At 36.1% G+C, this 19,557-nt stretch overlaps 2 protein-coding genes across 14 annotated transcripts in view; one reads left to right on the top strand and one right to left on the bottom strand.

Annotated features, from left to right (window-relative positions):
• The window catches only part of STARD6 (StAR related lipid transfer domain containing 6), a 38,442-nt gene extending 34,812 nt beyond the window's left edge, over positions 1–3,630 (top strand). For all 10 annotated transcript variants that reach the window (XM_021930129.2, XM_017951768.3, XM_031658841.1 and 7 more), the window contains one exon: positions 3,109–3,630. In XM_021930129.2, coding sequence (XP_021785821.1) covers positions 3,109–3,292 — 184 coding nt within the window. In that variant the 3' untranslated portion in view covers positions 3,293–3,630. The remainder of the gene's footprint in view (positions 1–3,108) is intronic.
• A 7,505-nt stretch (positions 3,631–11,135) lies between these two features.
• Positions 11,136–19,557, bottom strand: part of POLI (DNA polymerase iota) — a 29,578-nt gene continuing 21,156 nt past the window's right edge. For 2 of the 4 annotated variants that reach the window (XM_009192761.4, XM_009192760.3), the window contains exons 9-10: positions 17,322–17,527; positions 14,641–15,714 (exon numbers count right to left, since the gene is read on the bottom strand). In XM_009192761.4, coding sequence (XP_009191025.1) covers positions 14,896–15,714; positions 17,322–17,527 — 1,025 coding nt within the window. In that variant the 3' untranslated portion in view covers positions 14,641–14,895. Of the gene's footprint in view, positions 15,715–17,321; positions 17,528–19,557 lie in introns of all 4 variants that reach the window. The other 2 variants (XM_003914393.5, XM_021930125.2) reach the window with 2 other exon arrangements.

Genomic DNA, 19,557 nt, shown 5'->3' with positions numbered 1-19,557 from the left:
TCTCAATCTAGCCATTTGAGGCACTGTAAAAATAGTCTAAACCTTGCATGGAGAAAAGTATAAGAAAATGGACACTCACGCTATTTGTTGGAACGGTTGTCTTCCTTGAAAATTTTATAAAACTATATTCTCCCTTGCACATTTTTAAGTTGACATTAAAATTTTTCATAGGGATTACATTGATGAAAAGTAAATTACATTGATGAAAAGTACAATTCCCAGCATGTGCTAAACATTGACTTTTTTTAAAAAATGGTTATATCATCCTTATAAACATATCCAGTAGATTATAAATACCATAACTTGAAACCCACCATTAAATTATTCACTTTAAAATAAATACAACTTTTAACAGTCAGAAAATTTACATCATTCCTTTCCTCCTTGAACTCACATTTTTATTTTTCCCCTCATATAATTTTATTCTAATAGAATATATTTTATGGTTTGAATTATTTCATAGTCATCCTAATTCTTTGCAAAAATGACATGTGTTTAAAGTTTTAAAATTTGTTTTACTTCCCATAACTCTACTGTCTAACAACTACAAATATATATATGCCTTCTGGATTAAGTTATCATTACATATTGATCAAAATTAAAAATATGTTTATATATAAATATTAAACATAGTGCAAACTGTTATTAGAAACATATATTTTATTATTAGCAAAACTGAAATAGCACTTACTATGTGCTAGGCACTGTTATAAACAATTTGCATATATTGACTCATTTGATCTTCAAAGTAACCCCATAAAGTAGGTAGTATGACTGTGCCCAATGGGCAGGAAAGAAAGTGGAAGCCCAAAGAGATTAACTATCTGAAGGTTATATATAGGTAATAGCAAAGCTCAGTTTCAAACCAAGGCAGACTAGTTCCTGAGTCCACACTTTTAACCATTACACTCATTTCATTTAACTGTGGGTGTATATTACTGATAAGACAGCATTCAATATCAAGTCTACTGGTGCTTTCATTTTAAGAAAACTGAAGAAAATTTATTAAACATTTTCTTTTGAGACAGAGTCTTACGCTGTCACCCAGGCTGGAGTGCCGTGGCATGATCTGGGATCACTGCAAGCTCAGTCAGTTAAATTTATAAAATTTAACACATTTATAAATAAATGTGTTAAAATGGAGAGTATAATTCCAGCACTGTCAATTAAATAATTTCTGATTTAATAATAATTAATAAAAATAAATTTCAGAATTATATAAAAATATTTTTTATTTTATTTTTATATAAAAATTTATGAATTATATACCATAAATTATGTAGTGACCGATCATCAAAAAATAGTTATCATTAAAAAAAGACTTGGCCAGGCATGGTGGCCCTCACTTATAATCCCAGCACTTTGGGAGGCTGAGGTGCCGTGGATCACCTGAGGTCAGGAGTTCAAGATCAGCCTGGTCAACATGGTGAAACCCTGTATCTACCAAAAATACAAAAATTAGCCAGGCATGGTGGCGCATGCCTGTAGTCCCAGCTACTCGAAAGGCTGAAGCAGGAGAATCGTTTGAACCCGGGAGACTGAGCTTGCAGTGATCCCAGATCATGCCATGGCACTCCAGCCTGGGTGACAGCGTAAGACTCTGTCTCAAAAGAAAAAAAAAAAGACCTGTCAGCTGACAGCTCAATTAGATCCTTCAGTTTTACTGAAAAAAAAAAAAAAAAAAAAAAAAAAAATGGCATGACTTGGAAAAGATTTTTTTTCTCAATCCGCTTCTACTCAGATTTTCCCTTTAGCATCTCAAAGATTTTTACATACCAAGGTAAAGCACCATAGTACTATTTAGTGTGGATAACAGGTATGCCTTTGTTGTATAAAGCAAGAGAAGGGCGATTTTGAACAGGCTGATAGGAAAGAAAAAGCCCACATCTCCATCAGAGACATATTTACACATCAGATTAAGGAAAAAATGCATATGGAAGTTAGAGATTTGAAAACTTATTCTCTTAAAAGTATTCATCCTTTCCTACCCCAGTGTGAAGATCGGTGGGCTAGAATATAAAATACCACTTAGAGTGCAGTTTGGAATTAACATGTCAAAAAGCTTAATGCACAAACCTTTGACCTAGAAATTATAAGTATTTATAAAAGTGTAAATGGGGCTGGGTGAAGTGGGTCACACCAGAAATCCCAGCATTTTGGGAGGCCGAAGTGAGAGGATCGCTTGAGGCCAGGAGCTTGAGACTAGCCTTGGCAACATAATGAGACCCTGTCTCTTTAAAAAAAATTTTAAATCTAGCCAGGCATGATTGGGCATGCCTGTAGTCCCAGCCACTCAGAAAGCTGAGGCTGGAGAATCGCTTAAACTCAGGAGTTCGAGGCTGCAGTGAACTATAATCACGTCCCTGCACTCCAGCCTGGGCAACAGAGTAAGACTGTGTCTCAAAAAAAAAAAAAAAAAAAAAAGCATAAATGGATACATTACAAAGATATTTTATTGCAGCTTTACTTACAGTAGCCAAAAGTGAGAAACAACCTAAATGATAGTCAATAAAAGGACTGTTAAATAGAATAGAAATACTGTCTGTAGCCATGAAAAACAGTTAAGTAGATCTGTATGTACAGACACAGAAGGAAGTTCATAAGATAAAAATAAAACTAGTTGCAGAAAAATGTCTCCATTAAAAAAATAAAACTCTATTTATATATGTGGGGTACATATTCATTTATGTACAGATGTATGCTGTCTTTGTATATATGTGTGTGTATATATATATACACACATATCTATATAGACAGTCACCTGAAAAGATAACAATTAAAATTATATACAGTGATTATCTCTGGGAAACAGGATAAGGGAAATAAGGGAGGGAAATTTTTCTTTAATTATGAAAAATTTATATTGTTTAAATTTTCATAATAAGCATACATTACTGTTAGAATTTTTAAAAGTCAGTAAAATGACAAAAAGAAAAGGGTGCCTAAAACTGAAGGTTTTAAGAAATATTCTAGCCACTTAATATTTTTAAGTACAATTTTTAAGTATGTCAATGGTGAATAAGAATCCTGCTCTCCAAAAACCTGTAAATTCAGTAGGTAAATCTAAAAATTTCTTATCTTTTTTTTTAACTCTTCTTTTGCTTACAGAAACCCAGCATATTCCAAACTAGTGATGTTTGTCCAGACAGAAATGAGAGGAAAATTGTCCCCATCAATAATTGAAAAAACCATGCCTTCCAACTTAGTAAACTTCATCCTCAATGCAAAAGATGGAATAAAGGCACACAAAACTCCATCAGGACGTGGATTTCGTCATAATAGTCATTCATGATACCAAAAGAAGAAATGAGGCCATTCTGCTATAAAATCATGTGTAGTAGTTATTGCAGTTTACTTCTAAGTCAACATGCATAAATAATACTGTTAAACTATTCTAAACAGTATTCTTGTACACATTGCTGAAGATAGTTCATAAAAATAAGAACTCATAGTTGTACAAGAATATGGCATTAAATACAGTTTTTAATCTCACATAAGAATGACGTTAAATAACAAGTGTTATTAGCATATTTTCATCTTTTGCTTTTGTCCCTGTAAAATCCTCTGTATAAGAACCAATAAGAAAGCAGATACAGTCAGAGGTCAGCATTAACTAAAGGTTAAAATATACTTTAAATTGTTTTTCTTTCACTTACTGCTTAAATTGAGAATTGTAGGAAAAATGAACATAAAAATTGAAAAGAATTCCACTACAATGTATGACTAATGACATTTAGAATTTTAAATGGAATGAGTCATCAAACAATTTCTGGTGTGGCCAAGATGCAATAGCCCATTCCTCCCAAGTCTTTCCTCTTAAAACTTAAAGACCCTGCACATAACACAACAAACAAGCATAGGAAAACTCAAGCATAAGTGGAAAGAATGCAGCAAGCTATCTATGGACGTTGGGACTTAAGGAATGACATTCAGTGAGTTCTCTGGGTTTCCTTATTGCCTCCCACATATCCCAGGTGGGAAAGACACACACACACACACACACACAACTGCATGCATGAAAAGCCTTCTCCTCCTAGTCATAGGACCAGGCGCCTAACAGAACAAAAACCCTTTTTTGTAATGCCCACCCTACACCAGCCAAGCATCAACCTACAAGCCACCCCCATGGTTTCAGTGTGGCAGAGCAAGGAGATACTTTTCCATCCTACCCACCCCCATCCCACAGAAGCAGATGGGAGTGCCCTGACACACCCCTATCCTATGGTGTCTGCAAAGCTGAGCAGGGAGCTAATCTCCCATCTTCTACCTGGCAGATGTAGGCAGCACTGATTGCCCTTCCAGGTGATGTAGACTGACCAAGCAGGGAGCTGATTTTCTGTCTTCCACTCAGCAGAAGCAGGAGGTAATATAGGTAGTATGAGTGAAGTCCAGTGACAAAGACAGCTTCCACCCCCAACTGGCAGCAACGAGACTTAACCAATGTCTTAGTCCATGTTCTGTGGCTATAACAGAATACCACAGGTTGAATAATTATAAAGAAAAGAAGTGTATTTAGTTCACAATTCTGGAAACTGAGAAGTCCAAGAGCCTGGTACCGACATCTGGTGAGGGCCGTCTTGCTACATCATAACATGGTGGAGGGCATCACATGGCATGAGAGTAAGAGCAAGAGAGACCTCACTTTTATAACAAAACCACTCCTGTGATAGTAACATTAATCCATTCATAAAAGCAGAGGGACATTCAACCCATAGTAACTAGGTAGTGCAAAGAAAGACTAGTGACCAGGGAGCTTCACTACCCTCTCCAACCCCTACTCCCACCCCTGGAGTCACCAAGGCCCAGCAGGATGCTAAGCCTCCATCCCCACCCTCCATCAGGGTGTAGTGGGAACAGTGACCCACCAAAACAAATGTCCATGTCACATCCCTGGAACTTGTGAATGTGACCTAATTTGGAAAAAGGGTCTTTGCAAAGATAATTAAAGATCTCAAGATGAGATCACCCTGAATTATCCTGGTGGCCCTAAATCCAAAAACAAATGTCCTTATAAGAGATACATAGAGGATAGAGACATGGAGAAGAGGAGAAAGCCATGTGAAGACAGAGGTAGAGACTGGAGTTTTACAGCCACAGCCCAGGAACACTTGGAGCCACCAGAAACTGGAAGAATTGAAAAAGGATTCTCCCCTAGAGCTTTCAGAAGGAGTGTGGCCCTGCTTTCAGACTTCTGGCCTCCAGAGTTATGAGACAAAAAATTTGTTTTTTTAAGCCACTAAATTTGTGGAAATTTGTTATAGTTTCCATTGGAAACTAATATACCCTCTCTGGTGTTAGCAGGGTTCAGCAGGGATCTGAGCCTCCATTCCCACCTGGGTATCAACAAGGTGAAACAAAGAGGTAGGACACGGGCCTAGGCAGCACTCCATTTCCTTGTCACCTCCCCTGTGTCATCAGGTTCCATTGGGGAGGTAAGCTTCCAGTCCCACTGGGAAGCAAAAAGGATGTGCAAATCAGTGCCCCTCTTTGCCAGGAGGATGTCAGCAGGGCCAGAAGGGGAGCTGAACTGCCACCTCACCCATCTGCAATGAGAGGCAGTCTGTGCTCTACTTTTGCCAGAGTGGTGATGGCAGGGCCCAATGGAAGGCTAAACCAACACATCCACCCAGTCTTCATACTACACCTGAACAGCAGGACTGCCTGCTAAAAATGAAGATTAAATAGGATCCAGAGGTCTTCAGAAAGAAAAGAGCATTGGAATGGGTAAAAATAAACTGTTCTCGTGAGTATATTAAATCACCTTTGATGGGTGACAAAGGTTTAAAAACAATTCAGTGGAACAGCCTTTCAGCAAATGGTGTTGGAGCAGCTGGACATTCATAGGCCTTGATCTAACCTTACGCTAAGTACGAAAATTTACTTAAAATGGAATATGGAGTTATATGCACAATATAAAACTATAAAATATTTAGAAGAAAAACACAGGATAAAATTTTCAGAACCTACAACTAGGCAGAGATATTACACTTGACACCAAATCATGATTCTTAACAGAAAAAAATGACAAATTGACCTTAATCAAAGTTAAAAAAGAAAAAAAGGTATACTACGTGAAAGACCTGAGAGGATGATGGAAAGATAAGTGATAGACTGGAAAAAAAAATATTTGCAAGACATTTCCAACAGAGTACTTGTAACTAAAATATATAAAGAGCTTTCAAAACTCAACTGTATAAGAAACAATCTAATTAGGGACAAAGACATGGACATTTCACTAAGATATCCATATCAAAAGATGTTCGGCATCATTGGCCATTAGGTAAAGGCACATATCAGTACAAGCTTACCAGAATAGCTAAGTTTTTTTTTAATAGTGATAACATCAGGTGGTGGCAAGGATTTGGAGAAAATGGATCACTCATACATTGCACCTGGAAATGTGAAACGGTAACTGCCTCTCTGGAAAAGTGCGGCAGTGGCTTGCAAATCAAATACTTACTGTACAACGCAGCAATTGTACTCTTCATCCCATAGAAATGAAAGCATTTACACAAAAACATGTACACAAATGTTGATAGTAGCTTTATTCCAAATAGCCAAAAACTTGAAACAACCCACATGGGTGAAGAGTTAAACTGTGGTAATCCATACACAGAATACTACTAAGTAATAAAAAGAACAAACTATCGATGCACACAACAACTGGAATCATCTCAGGGGAATAATACTGAATGAAAAAGCCAATCTCATAAGGTTAAATAGTGCATTCTTCCATTTATTTAACATTTTTGAAATGACAAAATGATAGAGATGAACAGAATTAGTGGTTTCTGGGGTTAGGGAGGTAGTGGGAGGAGAAGAAAGAAAGTGGCTGTCGCTTTGAAAGGGTAGCAGGAGGGATCCTTGTGATAAACCTGCCCTGTGCATTGACTGTGGTGTGGTCACATGAATCTATACATGCAATAAAACTGCATAGAATTAACACGCATAAATGAGTGCATGTAAAACTGGTGGTATCTAAATAAAGGCGGTCAAAATTCAAGTGTGGGAACATACAGAAATACCATTCTCATTAAGAGTAATTAGGTCTTTTCATGGCACTCACTTCAAACTCCTTTAGTAATCACCCTCTAGCTTCAGAAGTTTGTCTTCCAGCCTTCTTTGCATGAGAGAGGATGCACAGAAATCTGGGGATTGGGGACCTGTGGGAACAAGAAGGGCACAGTGGGGGAGAAGCTGGAAGGCATATAAAAAACCACTACAATTTAAAAGAGCAGCATAACTAAAGGGAGACTGTCTTCTGTTCCCAACTCTCTTCCTAAATCTACTGGGATTCTGAGTGTTATTTTCCCTTTTCTACTGAATGTTCGGGAGACATAATTAAAGTTGTAGTTATACTATGATTTAGAATATGCCTAATTTTGTGAGTATGCAACTTTTACTATTTTCCAATTTAGACTTTACTCTTAGAAGAATGTGAGCCTTTTAGCCACCCCTAAACATACAAATAACCAAATTATACATTTTATAAAATATATATCCCAAGAAAGATAAAAATCTTGAAATCAGAAAGCCAAACATAAGTTTTTTCTTTGTCTTACAGATAGGAAAATTGGATATTTAATTAACCTGTCTCCTATTTGAGGTAAAATGTAAATAATAATAGCAAACAAATTAAAAGGAAATAATACCAGGTACTGTATCTTTGATTCCTTCTCCTTGCCCTGTCATCATCTCCATATATTATGGCATTTTGTCACTTCGATTACTTCTAAATAGCTAGGTATTGCAGAAGGTACCATATATGATAATAACTATCACATAAAACAGAAAGGTTTAAAGGTAAGTAATACTGGCATCCAAATAATATGACAAATAAAAATAATTTAACAATTCTGAACTTAGATTTTTCTATAAATCTTATCTTTCTTACCATATAACTCCTCCAATACTTTCAGATATTCAGACATTAGTGGACTTACCAAAACAAAAATGTTTATATTTAACTAAATATAGTCATAAATAGTCTTACCAAGAAATTATCAAGACTATTTATGCCCCATGTCCCTTTTCAATGTCCCTTCTCTACCATGATTTTGGACACATAATATTAATGAATCAGAACAGTAGATTCCATGGCAGGGGGGGGGGACATTATTATATTAGTTAAGAAAATGTTTGGCTGCAAACAACAAAAATATGATTTATAGGGGACATAAATGTTGAGAGGTTTATTGATCTCATACAATAAGTCTGGGAGTCTGCAGTAGAGATCTGACATGATGGCCTAATACTGTCATTAGGGACCAATGCTCTTTACAGCACTCAGTTCTGCCATACTTAGCTTACAGCGTTTGTCTCTCTGGTGGCACTGTACCAGTGCTCTAAGCAGGAAGAAAAAGAGTGAAAGGCAAAAGATATTTTAGCTGAGTTTAGTCCTATTTCATAGCTTTCTTGGGAACCCCCATACCCCAACAAAGATGCTTACATCTCATTAGCCAGAAATGGAACACTGTTCACATCTGGCTGCAAAGGCATCTGGAAAGGTATTCCAGTATCTATAGTAAAAGAAGCAAAGAAGTTCCACTAGAGTGCAGAAAGTAGTACAACTTATATTTATATTTATATTTATTTTTTCAGAAAATTAATTAAGCTTTACTAATACAGAATATGCAGCTTGACTTTAGTATCTTATTTATTAAAACTTATTTTGCTATTTCAGTGGTTATTTTAGGGTTTATATTATACATCTCTAACTTACCACAGTCTGTCTTCAAGCTGTAACCCACCACTTCATGTTTAGTTTAAGGGCCTTACAATAATATATTACCATTTATATACTTAAAATTATATACTTCCCCTCCTGGCCTTTGTACTATTGTTACCTTTTACTCCTATATACATTGTAACCCTCCAATGTATTTTTAATAATTTTTATTTTTGTTTTATATAGCCAACTTTTAAAAAGACACTTGGAAATAAGAAACAAAAAAAGCTTTTAAATATACCTACATTTCTGGTGCTCCTCATTTCTGTATGTAGATCTGTATTTCCATCTGGTGTGCTCTTCCTGCCTGTTGGACTTCCTCTAATTTTATGGGTACTGTAGGTCTACTGGGCATGAGTTCTTTCATATGTATGCCTTATGTTCTTATTTTACTTTTTTAAAAAAAGATATTTTTGCTGGGTTTGGAATTCTAAGTTAACAGACTTTCCCCCCACTTCTTTACTTCATTTGAGGATGTTAGACCACTGTCTTCTGGCTTCCAATGTTTTCAAAATTGTTGGTTTTGCTTGTTTTTCTCTAATAGTATGTCTTTTTGAAGGGATGGTGTTTATCACTGGTTTTAAGAGCTCTGATTAGGATATTCCTTGGTATAGTTTTCTTCATGTTTATTGTACTTGGGATTTGCCAAGCTCTTTGGACCTGTGGGTTTATAGTTATCCTCAAATTTGGAAAAATTTCTCCATTGTTTCTTCAAATATTTTTTACATCTCCCACACTCTTCTTTGGGGACTTGAATAAGACATATATTGACCAGGCGTGGTGGCGCACACCTGTAATCCCAGCACTTTGGGAGGCCAAGGTGGACGGATCACCTGAGGTCGGGAGTTCGAGACCAGCCTGACTAACAAGGAGAAACCCTCTCTCTACTAAAAATACAAAAAATTAGCCGGGCCTGGTGGTGCATGCCTATAATTCCAGCTACTCGGGAAGCTGAGGCAGGAGTATCACTTGAACCCGGGAGTGATAAGAGGAGACATATATTAGCCTGCTTGAAGCTGTCTCATAGCTCACAGATGCTCTGTTTATTTTTTTTCTGTTTCCTTCTGAATAATTTATTGCTCTGTCTTCAAGTGTACTAATTTTTTCTCCAGTACTATCTGCTGTTAATTCTATTCAGTGACTGAAATGCAGCATGATACATGAGATATTCAACATTTTATTATAAAACAGGCTTTATTTTTGTTTTGTTTTATTTGAGATGGAGTCTTGCTCTGTCACTCGGGCTGGAGTGCAATGGTGCGATCTTGGTTCACTGCAACCTCTGCCTCCCAGGTTCAGGCGATTCTCCTGTCTCAGCCTCCTGAGTAGGTGGGATTACAGGCATGTGCCACCACGCCAACTTTTTGTATTTTAGTAGACATGGGGTTTCACCATGTTGCCCAGGTTGGTCTCGAACTCCTGAGCTCAGGCAATCCACCCGCCTCGGCCTCCCAAAGTGCTAGGATTACAAGCATGAACCACCCCACCCAGTCCAGGCTCTGTAAACAGGCTTCGTGTTAGATGATTTTGCCCAACTATAGGCCAAAGTGAGTTGTTCTGAGCATGTCTGAGGTAGGCCTAGCTAAGCTATGATGTTTCATAGATGTATTAAATGTATTTAACTCATGATATTTTCAATTTACAATGGCCTTATCTGAGCATAACCACATTGTCAGTCAAGTCATACATATATTTACTAAAGTAGATCACTTTGGGGACCATAAGACATCTCAAAACTCATTTTAAAAGATTCTATAGTAGGGCCAGGGGCAGTGACTCACGCCTGTAATCTCAGCACTTTGGGAGGCTGAGGTGGGCAGATCACGAGGTCAGGAGTTCAATATCAGCCTGACCAACATGGTGAAATGCCATCTCTACTAAAAATACAAAAATTACCTAGGCGTGGTGGTAGCTGCCTGTAATCCCAGCTACTCAGGGGGCTGAGCCAGGAGAATCACTTGAACCCAGGAGATGGAGGTCGTGGTGAGTCAAGATCACACCATTGCACTCCAGGCTGGGCAACAGAGTGAGACTCCATCTCAAAAAAAAAAAAGATACTGTAGTACAATTGGTCTGGTCTTCGTTCAGCGTTCCTAGACACTGAGCTCCTAAAACCCATGGAATTTCCTAAACAACAGGAGTGCCTTCATTATTCATGGTAAGCCCTGAAAGTGTATGCTAATGATGTGACCCACAGTGGGCCCTAGACAGCTAATGCTAACAAGATGATTTAGGATGGAGGTAGCTCATGTCAAAAAAATAACCATGATTAGGGTGTTGAGACTTTGAGCCAGCCTGATGTCCAGGTAGAGGAGGGAAGCTGGAGATTAAGTTCAATCACACAGTAAAGATTTTAATAAATCATGCCTACGTAATGAAACCCCAGAGAAAACACTGGACTTCCTGATTACTTGATATGTTTTATTTCTTGACTTGGATAGTTACACAGTTGTTACTATTATTCATTAACATGTCCATTTATGCTTATGTACCTTTCTATATACAGATTTTAAAATAGAAGTTTTTTAATATTGAAAACAATCCAGATTTGATGGAAGACACAAATCTGCAGATTCAGAATAAACCTAAATCCATGATAAATCTACAGCTAGACATATAATAAAAACTGCACATCTCCAAAGGAAAAGATATTATCTTAGAACAGCTCAAGAGATGTCGGTTCTAAATCTAAAGCTCTAAGGACATAATTTCAGAAAGTATAAAGAATTTTACCTAGAAGGAACATCTGACACACAAGAAAAAAGGTAAGCTCCCATCATGTCCCATCAAAAAAGATAAATGTTTGGGCAAATCTAAACAAACATTGACTATATAAAATACTAATAATATCCAATTTGGAGATTCAATAAAGAACTTGTGGAATTTAATTAGAATTAATGTTATTTCAATACCTTTGTGTTGTTTGGAAAGAGGGTAGCATTTTTAGATGTTTAAGGATAATCAAAAGTACTTGTAACATTCACATTCCAAATCAGTAAAGGGAAAAATATATGATTAAATAGAAAATCCAGCTGATACCAAGAGACAGGAGGAGAGATAAAGGTGAGAAAGAAGCATAACATAGAAAAAGAAATATGGTAAAAAATAAGATGACAAAAAATAAATCCAAATAAATTTGTACTTTGGCACTACAATGGAATAGACACTTTTTAAAAGTGTTCTCCCAGTACAAAACACTAGATCTTGGAGAAAACAGACCTCTTAATTCATTGCTGGTTTGTACCATATAAGGAAAATCTCCAGGCCTACACTCAAGACAGAAACTCCCTCTATATTATACACTCAAGACAGAAACAGAAAAAAAAAAATACCCTCTACACTCAAGACAGATACAGAAAAAAAACTTGAGCTGAAACAAAAGCAAGAAAGCAGCAGGAAGCATCAAGCAAGAAGACAGCTTGAAAGATGGGGTTTATCCCTGAAGGCAGATAGCTTCGGCCTGTTAGTTTGCAATTGACCTGCAGAGACAAAACCTTCAGCTAGTAGTAAGGGTTAGGGAGCTTAAACTTAAGACAAGGCATTGGCATTCAATCAGGATCCTCAAAGGTGAATAGAGTATGCCAAGGAGTTTGTACCACCTCACCCAGAGAAGCAACGAACTCAAATCATACTGAAGGGAAACACACAACTTAGGTCCTCTGTCTTCTCACGGATTAACACATACTCAAGGAAATAAGTCACAATATAGGCAATAAATAATAACCTTAAATGTAAACTTATAAAAACTTAAAATATTGAAATTATCAAAAATATCAAATATTTGACTTTTAAAAATTAGAAATAGACTTACAGGGGACTGTAATCAGTAAATAGGAAGTTAAAAAGAATCAAATGAAAAATATATTTATTGAAATTAAAACCATCATTGTTTTCAACAGCAGGTGAGATGCTACTGAAAAATGAACTTGTAAACAGAAAGATACAGCTGATGAAATTACCCAAAATGCAGTAAAAAGAAACAAGAGGATGAAAAATGTGAGAAATTAAAAGACATGAAGGATACAGTAAGAAAGTCTATCATTTGTATACAGTCCTAGAACAGGGAAGAAATATTTGAAGAGCTAGTGATTGAGAATTTTACAGAACATGAATTTAAAAATACAGGAAGAAGCCAGTATATGCTAAGAATAAAAAGAAATTCGCACTTCCAAATAATACAGTAAACTTGCAAAACATCAAAAAGAGATAATCTTAAAAACAGAGAAAAAAGATCCCATAAAAAGTTGATTCTGAGACCCAAAAATGTTGAGACTAACTTAAAACCACAAAATAAGTAGCATAACTGTGACACAGCCCCTACATTCTCAATCTATGAAATGTATTTTTAACTATTTTACCTTCTCTTTCTAAGCTGGACAAAACCATTCACTTTGTTTTCTTAGCCATCTTTTCTTAAGACCCTTCTAGGAAGTTCCTGAAATCATTACAAGGATTATAAAATGTTTTAATGAATTATTTACAAAAAGTTATATATCCCTTCCATAAGTTTAATTACCTTACTGGAATACTTCATGTAAAAAAATACTATGTTCCTTGATTCAGAATACTAAATATTTGCATGGTGAACAATTTCTGATGTTCTTGCTCCAAGTTACTTTTCTTGATAACCTCAAACTACCTATTTAAAATCTTCCGTGTTAGCATATTTTCAAATTCCAAGGAATCCAAAACTAAGTTAAAATTTCAGACCTGGGGCCAGGCGCAATGGCTCACACCTGTAATCCCAGCACTTTGGGAGGCCAAGGTGGGGGATCACCTGAGATCAGGAGTTCAAGAGCATCCTGGCCAATATGGTGAAATGTGGTTTCTACTAAAAATACAAAATAAAAATACAAAAATGTGCTGGGTGTGGTAGGGCATGCCTGTAATCCAGCTGAGGCAGGAGAATTGCTTGAACCTGGGAGATGGAGGTTGCAGTGAGCTGGGATCGCGCCACTGTACTCCACCCTGGGCGACAGAGTGAGGCTCTGTCTCCGGGAAAAAAAAAAAAAAAGGAAAGAAAATTTCAGATCTAGAAGAAAGTATTTTTAAGCTACTCTTTGGTTCATATTTGTGTACTTTATTTTTAAAGTCTCTTCTTTATATGTGCAAAAATTATAAACTTGAGACCACGATACTCCCATATTGGTGCTGGGGGATACTTTAGTATATTCTATAAACATCCTCTATGTCTTGCAAATTATATAACACATTCTCAATCTTATATCCAATTTTTAGTTTAGCAGGCAAAAGGAGAAGACAGTAACAATGGGAGAAAGAAGACGTCCACCAATTTAGTAATGGTCTATATTTGTGGTTGTTATGACAACCTAATATCATCTCCAAATGTAGGCAAGATACAAAAACATGTAACTCAGTGCTTTTAGGCCCTTCAAACTAGCTGGAAAAAAATGGACTTCTTCCATTATCCAGTATGCTTATAGGCCCATCACCTTGCATTTCTGGTGTCCATCTTTCCCTTAATTTACTTGCATGGAGAGTTCCTTCTACCACTGTTCTCTACAACATACACTGTTCTCTCACTTCAACTCCCCACCCTGGCCCTAGCCAAACCATTCATTCATTCATTCAATGTTTATTGAATGGCCCTTGTGTGCTGTGTATTGTGGTAGATTATTGGTGTATGAAGAAGCATTAATTGAATATAAATTGCTTTGGTATTTTAAAAGTCAACATACTAAATGTAATGTACTTTAGTCAAAACTGTCTATATTTTTAATAGGTTAGTTGGCAGTAGGATTTGCTATTTGGTTATATCCTAACAGGCTGCATTTCAGATATTCCACATATCATAGGAAAAAAAAATGTGTCCTTTACCATAGCAACGATTTGGCTATTTTTTATATACAAGCATATACATCTCCCCACCAATTCATGAAAAATATTCTAGGTTGACCATGATATTCTTTTTATTGAAAAGCAATATAAAACAGCTTTAGACAGAAAAGATAGTATTTTACATTATTTCTTCTGTTATATTTTTATGCTTTGTGCCAGAATTTACTTCCTGCAACTATTCTTGCTTTATCTCGAAGTTTACTCCATTATTGAATATCTATTAGTGTTTAATATAGAAGAGCTTAATAAACCGCTAATCTGAAAATAATGGTATTCCCTAGATTTTCAGACTTTTTTGCTGAATATGCTTATTTATGTCCAATGTGGAAATCTGATCCTGTTCTCTTCCACTCTGCCAGCAGTTCCTTTTGTACTACTTCTGGTAGTTCATAGAAAACTTGAGGATCAATGTCAGAAGGGAAAGTAATTTTCTCATCAACAGAATCTGGCTCTCTATTTTCTGTAAGTCCTTCATGAGAGTCTGTTGCTACTGTTTGCTTATGGCTATCTGTAGTGTGGTTTTTGGAGAAAAGTTGCTCACTCTGCAAGTTTGGAAATGAATGAAAAGCAGACACAGCAGGGTTCGAATTTGTAAAGTGGAATCCTTGAGGTTCTTTAGGTCCTTGACTCATTCGTTCATCTTTTAATCTATTATCTAAATAATATGAATAATCCTTTTGGCTAGACATATAAGAGGAACTACCGCTATTTAAGCCTGATGTTCCTGGTTCACAAGGAGATACAGAGGATACCTGTTTGTGACTGGATAAATGATCTCTAGGATTTATGGGAATATCTTGCATTTGTTTTTTAGAAAAGAAAGATAATACTCCTCTAGAGGCATGTAATGGACAATTCACACTTCCTTTCCCTTGAAATTTTTCCCTAGATTTTCCAGAAAGGATTTCTTCTTGAATATCTGTTGGAAGCTGCTTAAAGACTTCTTGATCAACACCTTCAGGAAGTGAACAGAGTGGGAATTCATTAATATCTTTTCTTTTAGAAAAATTAGTAGTATCTAGTGGATACTCCCTAGTTCTTGTACTTTCAATTCTTCCACTTGGTAAGAAATCCCGGTTTGTTTCTTTGTCTTTGGGAAAATCTTCCATATGAGTGTCTTTCATTTTCTAGAACACAAGAATAACAGATTAATTTAGATATCTGATATGTTTTAAATATCCCTGCTGCTGCTATGTGCCTGTAGCTATTATCTGACATGTTTCTAACCTACTCAGCAAATTCAACTCTTTGTGGTCTGTTCCAAATAACTAGAGATCTACTACCACAATTAGTCACACTATTGTGTGAATCTTTACCCACTATTCCAGGAAGAGGTTTCCTTCCTAGATAGCACCGAGACAGAGGTAAACATGCATCTGGAGACCTGGGAAGAGTGTAACAATCATGCAGCCAAACTTTCAATTCTATAAATACAAGAATGGTGGCCTAGAGAACGCAAGTTCACCTAAGGGTATTTTTCAGAAAAACATACACATACAGCATCAAGGGCTAGTTTTCCAAAAATTATTATTCTAAAGGGTAACTTTTAACAAAAAGATAAAAAAGTCTATAACAAAAACCCAACATCATCAAGATATAGTACTAGTTTATATTTATATAAAAATTTAAAGACATATTCAACTCTAACTTGTGTAATTTTCCTATAGTTTTTCATTTAAATGTCTCCTCTAGTTTTAAGCAGCATAAAAATATAAACATAGTCAAATATAACTCAGTAAACATCAACACAATATGAACTCCAAAAAAGTAAAAGGAGTAGAAAAGATTCAGGCCCTTACATTTATTGAATACCTACTGTGTGACAAATATATACAAGGTACTTTCACTTATATTTACTTCTCTAATGCCACTATAAGTGAGCACTTTTAATTCCAATTTCACCAAATAAAATGTAAACAGAAAACACTTTTTCAAATTTAATAGACGGAATAAAAAGGGTCACAGAAAAAAGTAATTTGAAGACACCATTAATTCACTATTTGCATACACTATACTGTTCTCACTTTAAACTTAAATGAAAATGAAAAGGTTACTAAAATTATACTGACAAAACAAACAAAAAAGTATTTTAAATTGAGTTAATTATAGGCATGAACAATTTAGTAAAAAATAATTATTTTTAAGGTAACCCACATTTACTAAATAGTGGTCTATTAGTAAAGGGGTTTTGTTTTAGTCGTCTGAAAATGTGACTGGCCTCTGCCTTTCTATTGTCACACTGTTAACTTTACAACTGTAAAATCAGTAGTCAATTCTATCAATATCGCTATCAAAATTCACTACTATTTCAAAACCAAGAAAATGTAAATACTTTAACAAAAGAATCGTGGGAAAGGTACTGGTAACTCATGTGTCAGCTAAAAGACAAAAAGATGTGACTTCTAATACCTGAAAATATTTTAATACTTATGAGCTAATCCATATTTTTATAGAGCACATATTTTTATAAAATGTGTTAACAATTCCAAAATAGAGAACCTCCATAACGGTTCTCTCTTTTATCCAGTGATGCTTATGTTTTCTTCTTAGATCACAGTATATTTAAGGCCAGCAACCATAAGATAGGTATTATAAACAAGTTAATTACCTAAACAATATCACCCAAAAGAATCTCTAAACTCTATCAAAAAGACAAGCACTTAGATTTGTAATTTAACCACACAAATCCCATAAGGGTATACTTAGAAAACTGAACAAAAAAGAGTATACTTACAAAACTGTGCTTGCCAGAGCATGAAGTTGTTGATAATGATGGCGTTAAATAATAATCAATAAGCCCTCTCTTAGCAGTATTTACTGCTTTAAGGTTGCAGAAGCACACACTTAGAAGGGTAAGGTGAAATGGCATCTTCACATTCACCATATTTCGAAAAAGTTTCATTAGTATATCAACCATTGGGGTCATCACATCATAATTTCCTAAATAAAATGTTAAGAAGATAATAAACATAATTAATATTAAGAGCATAATATATTTTATATTGCTGAGATTAAGAAATTAAAATCCTAAATAAGTATCACTGGGCATCTTGACATTATATAACAAATTAAGACATTTCAACATTAATACCAAATGGTTAAAATTTTTCAAAAGATTTGAAATATGGTATTTCTGGTTATAGTACAGTGATATGGTCAGAAAATCCGCTCTCAAAAAGCTACTATAAAACTGAACATTGTCAAAAACAATCATTTTGGTGGAAATCTGGAAATGAACCAAAGGCAAACAAAGTAAGAAGTACTGATTTATGAACAGCTGCTATATGTTAGCTAACAAAGTAGGAGACTTTGTCTGGGACTTCATTGTCTGGGACCGTTCGAATGCCCCTTTACATACCTCAGTTGGTACAGGGTGAAGGCTGCAAAAGTCAGCAGTTTCACTTCTAGAGGAGACAGACCTGATTTGAGGCAGAAGGCAAAAGCCCACACTTAGCAACATTGCCAGTAAAATGAGCAAACTTGATAGGAAATGAATGGGAAGATCCCACAGCTCTACTAGTCTGAGGCTTTAGTTGTGGTTGGGGTGAATGACAGATCAGTGGACCAGCCAGAAATGTCACCAGGAGATTTGGAAATGAGAGAACCAAAAAGGGACTACATAGGCTCCCCTCACAACCTTAGCTGACTAGGAGGCTACATGCAAATAAACGGAAGGCCACAGAGGGCCTAAGCACCCCATACATTCATTGAAAGGGCTACATGCACATCACGGGGAGATAAAGAGGGCCTAGCAGAAATTAAAATTCAAGAAAAACTTGAAAATGGCCTAATTTTTTTTCTTTTATACTTTAAGTTCTGGGGTACATGTGCACAATGTGTAGGTTTGTTACATAGGTATACATGTGCCCTGTTGGTTTGCTGCACCTATCAACTCACCATTTACATTAGGTATTTCTCCTAATGCTATCCCTCCCTCAGCTCCCCACCCCCCAGTAGGCCCCGGTGTGTGATGTTCCCCTCCCTGTGTCCATGTGTCCTCATTGTTCAACTCCCACTTATGAGTGAGAACATGTGGTGTTTGGTTTTCTATCCTTGTGATAGTTTTCTGAGAATGATGGTTTCCAGCTTCATTCACGTCCCTGCAAAGAACATGAACTCATCCTTTCTTACGGCTGCATAGTATTCCATAGTGTGTATGTGCCACATTTTCTTTATCCAGTCTATTACTGATGGATATTTGGGTTGGTTCCAAGCCTTTGCTATTGTGAATAGTGCTGCAATAAACATACACGTGCATGTGTCTTTATAGCAGCATGATTTATAATCCTTTGGGTGTATACCCAGTAATGGGATGGCTGGGTCAAATGGAATTTCTAGTTCTAGATCCTTGAGGAATCGCTACACTGTCCTCCACAATGGTTGAACTAATTTACACTCCCACCGACAGTGTAAAAGCATTCCTATTTCTCCAGCATCTGTTATTTCCTGACTTTTTAATGATCGGCATTCTAACTGGCATGAGGTGGTATCTCATTGTGGTTTTGATTTGCATTTCTCTAATGACCAGTGATGATGAGCATTTTTTCATGTGTCTGTTGGCTGCATAAATGTCTTCTTTTGGGAAGTGTCTGTTCCTATCCTTGGCCCACTTGTTGATGGGGTTGTTTGCTTTTTTTTTGTAAATCTGTTTAACTTTTTTGTAGATTCTGGATATTAGCCCTTTGTCAGATGGATAGATTGCAAAAATTTTCTCCCATTCTGTAGTTTGCCTGTTCACTCTGTTGATAGTTTCTTTTGCTGTGCAGAAGCTCTTTAGTTTAATTAGATTCCATTTGTCAATTTTGGCTTTTGCTGCCATTGCTTTCAGTGTTTTAGTCAATGAGGTCTTTGCCCATGCTTATGTCCTGAATGGTATTGTCTAGGTTTTCTTCTAGGGTTTTTATGATTTCAGGTCTAACATTTAAGTCTTTAATCCATCTTGTGTTAAATTTTGTGTAAGGTGTAAGGAA

Source organism: Papio anubis, chromosome 19 (genome assembly GCF_008728515.1).
Source record: "Papio anubis isolate 15944 chromosome 19, Panubis1.0, whole genome shotgun sequence".
Lineage (NCBI taxonomy): Eukaryota > Metazoa > Chordata > Mammalia > Primates > Cercopithecidae > Papio > Papio anubis.
This window is presented reverse-complemented; position numbering and strand designations above follow the sequence as displayed.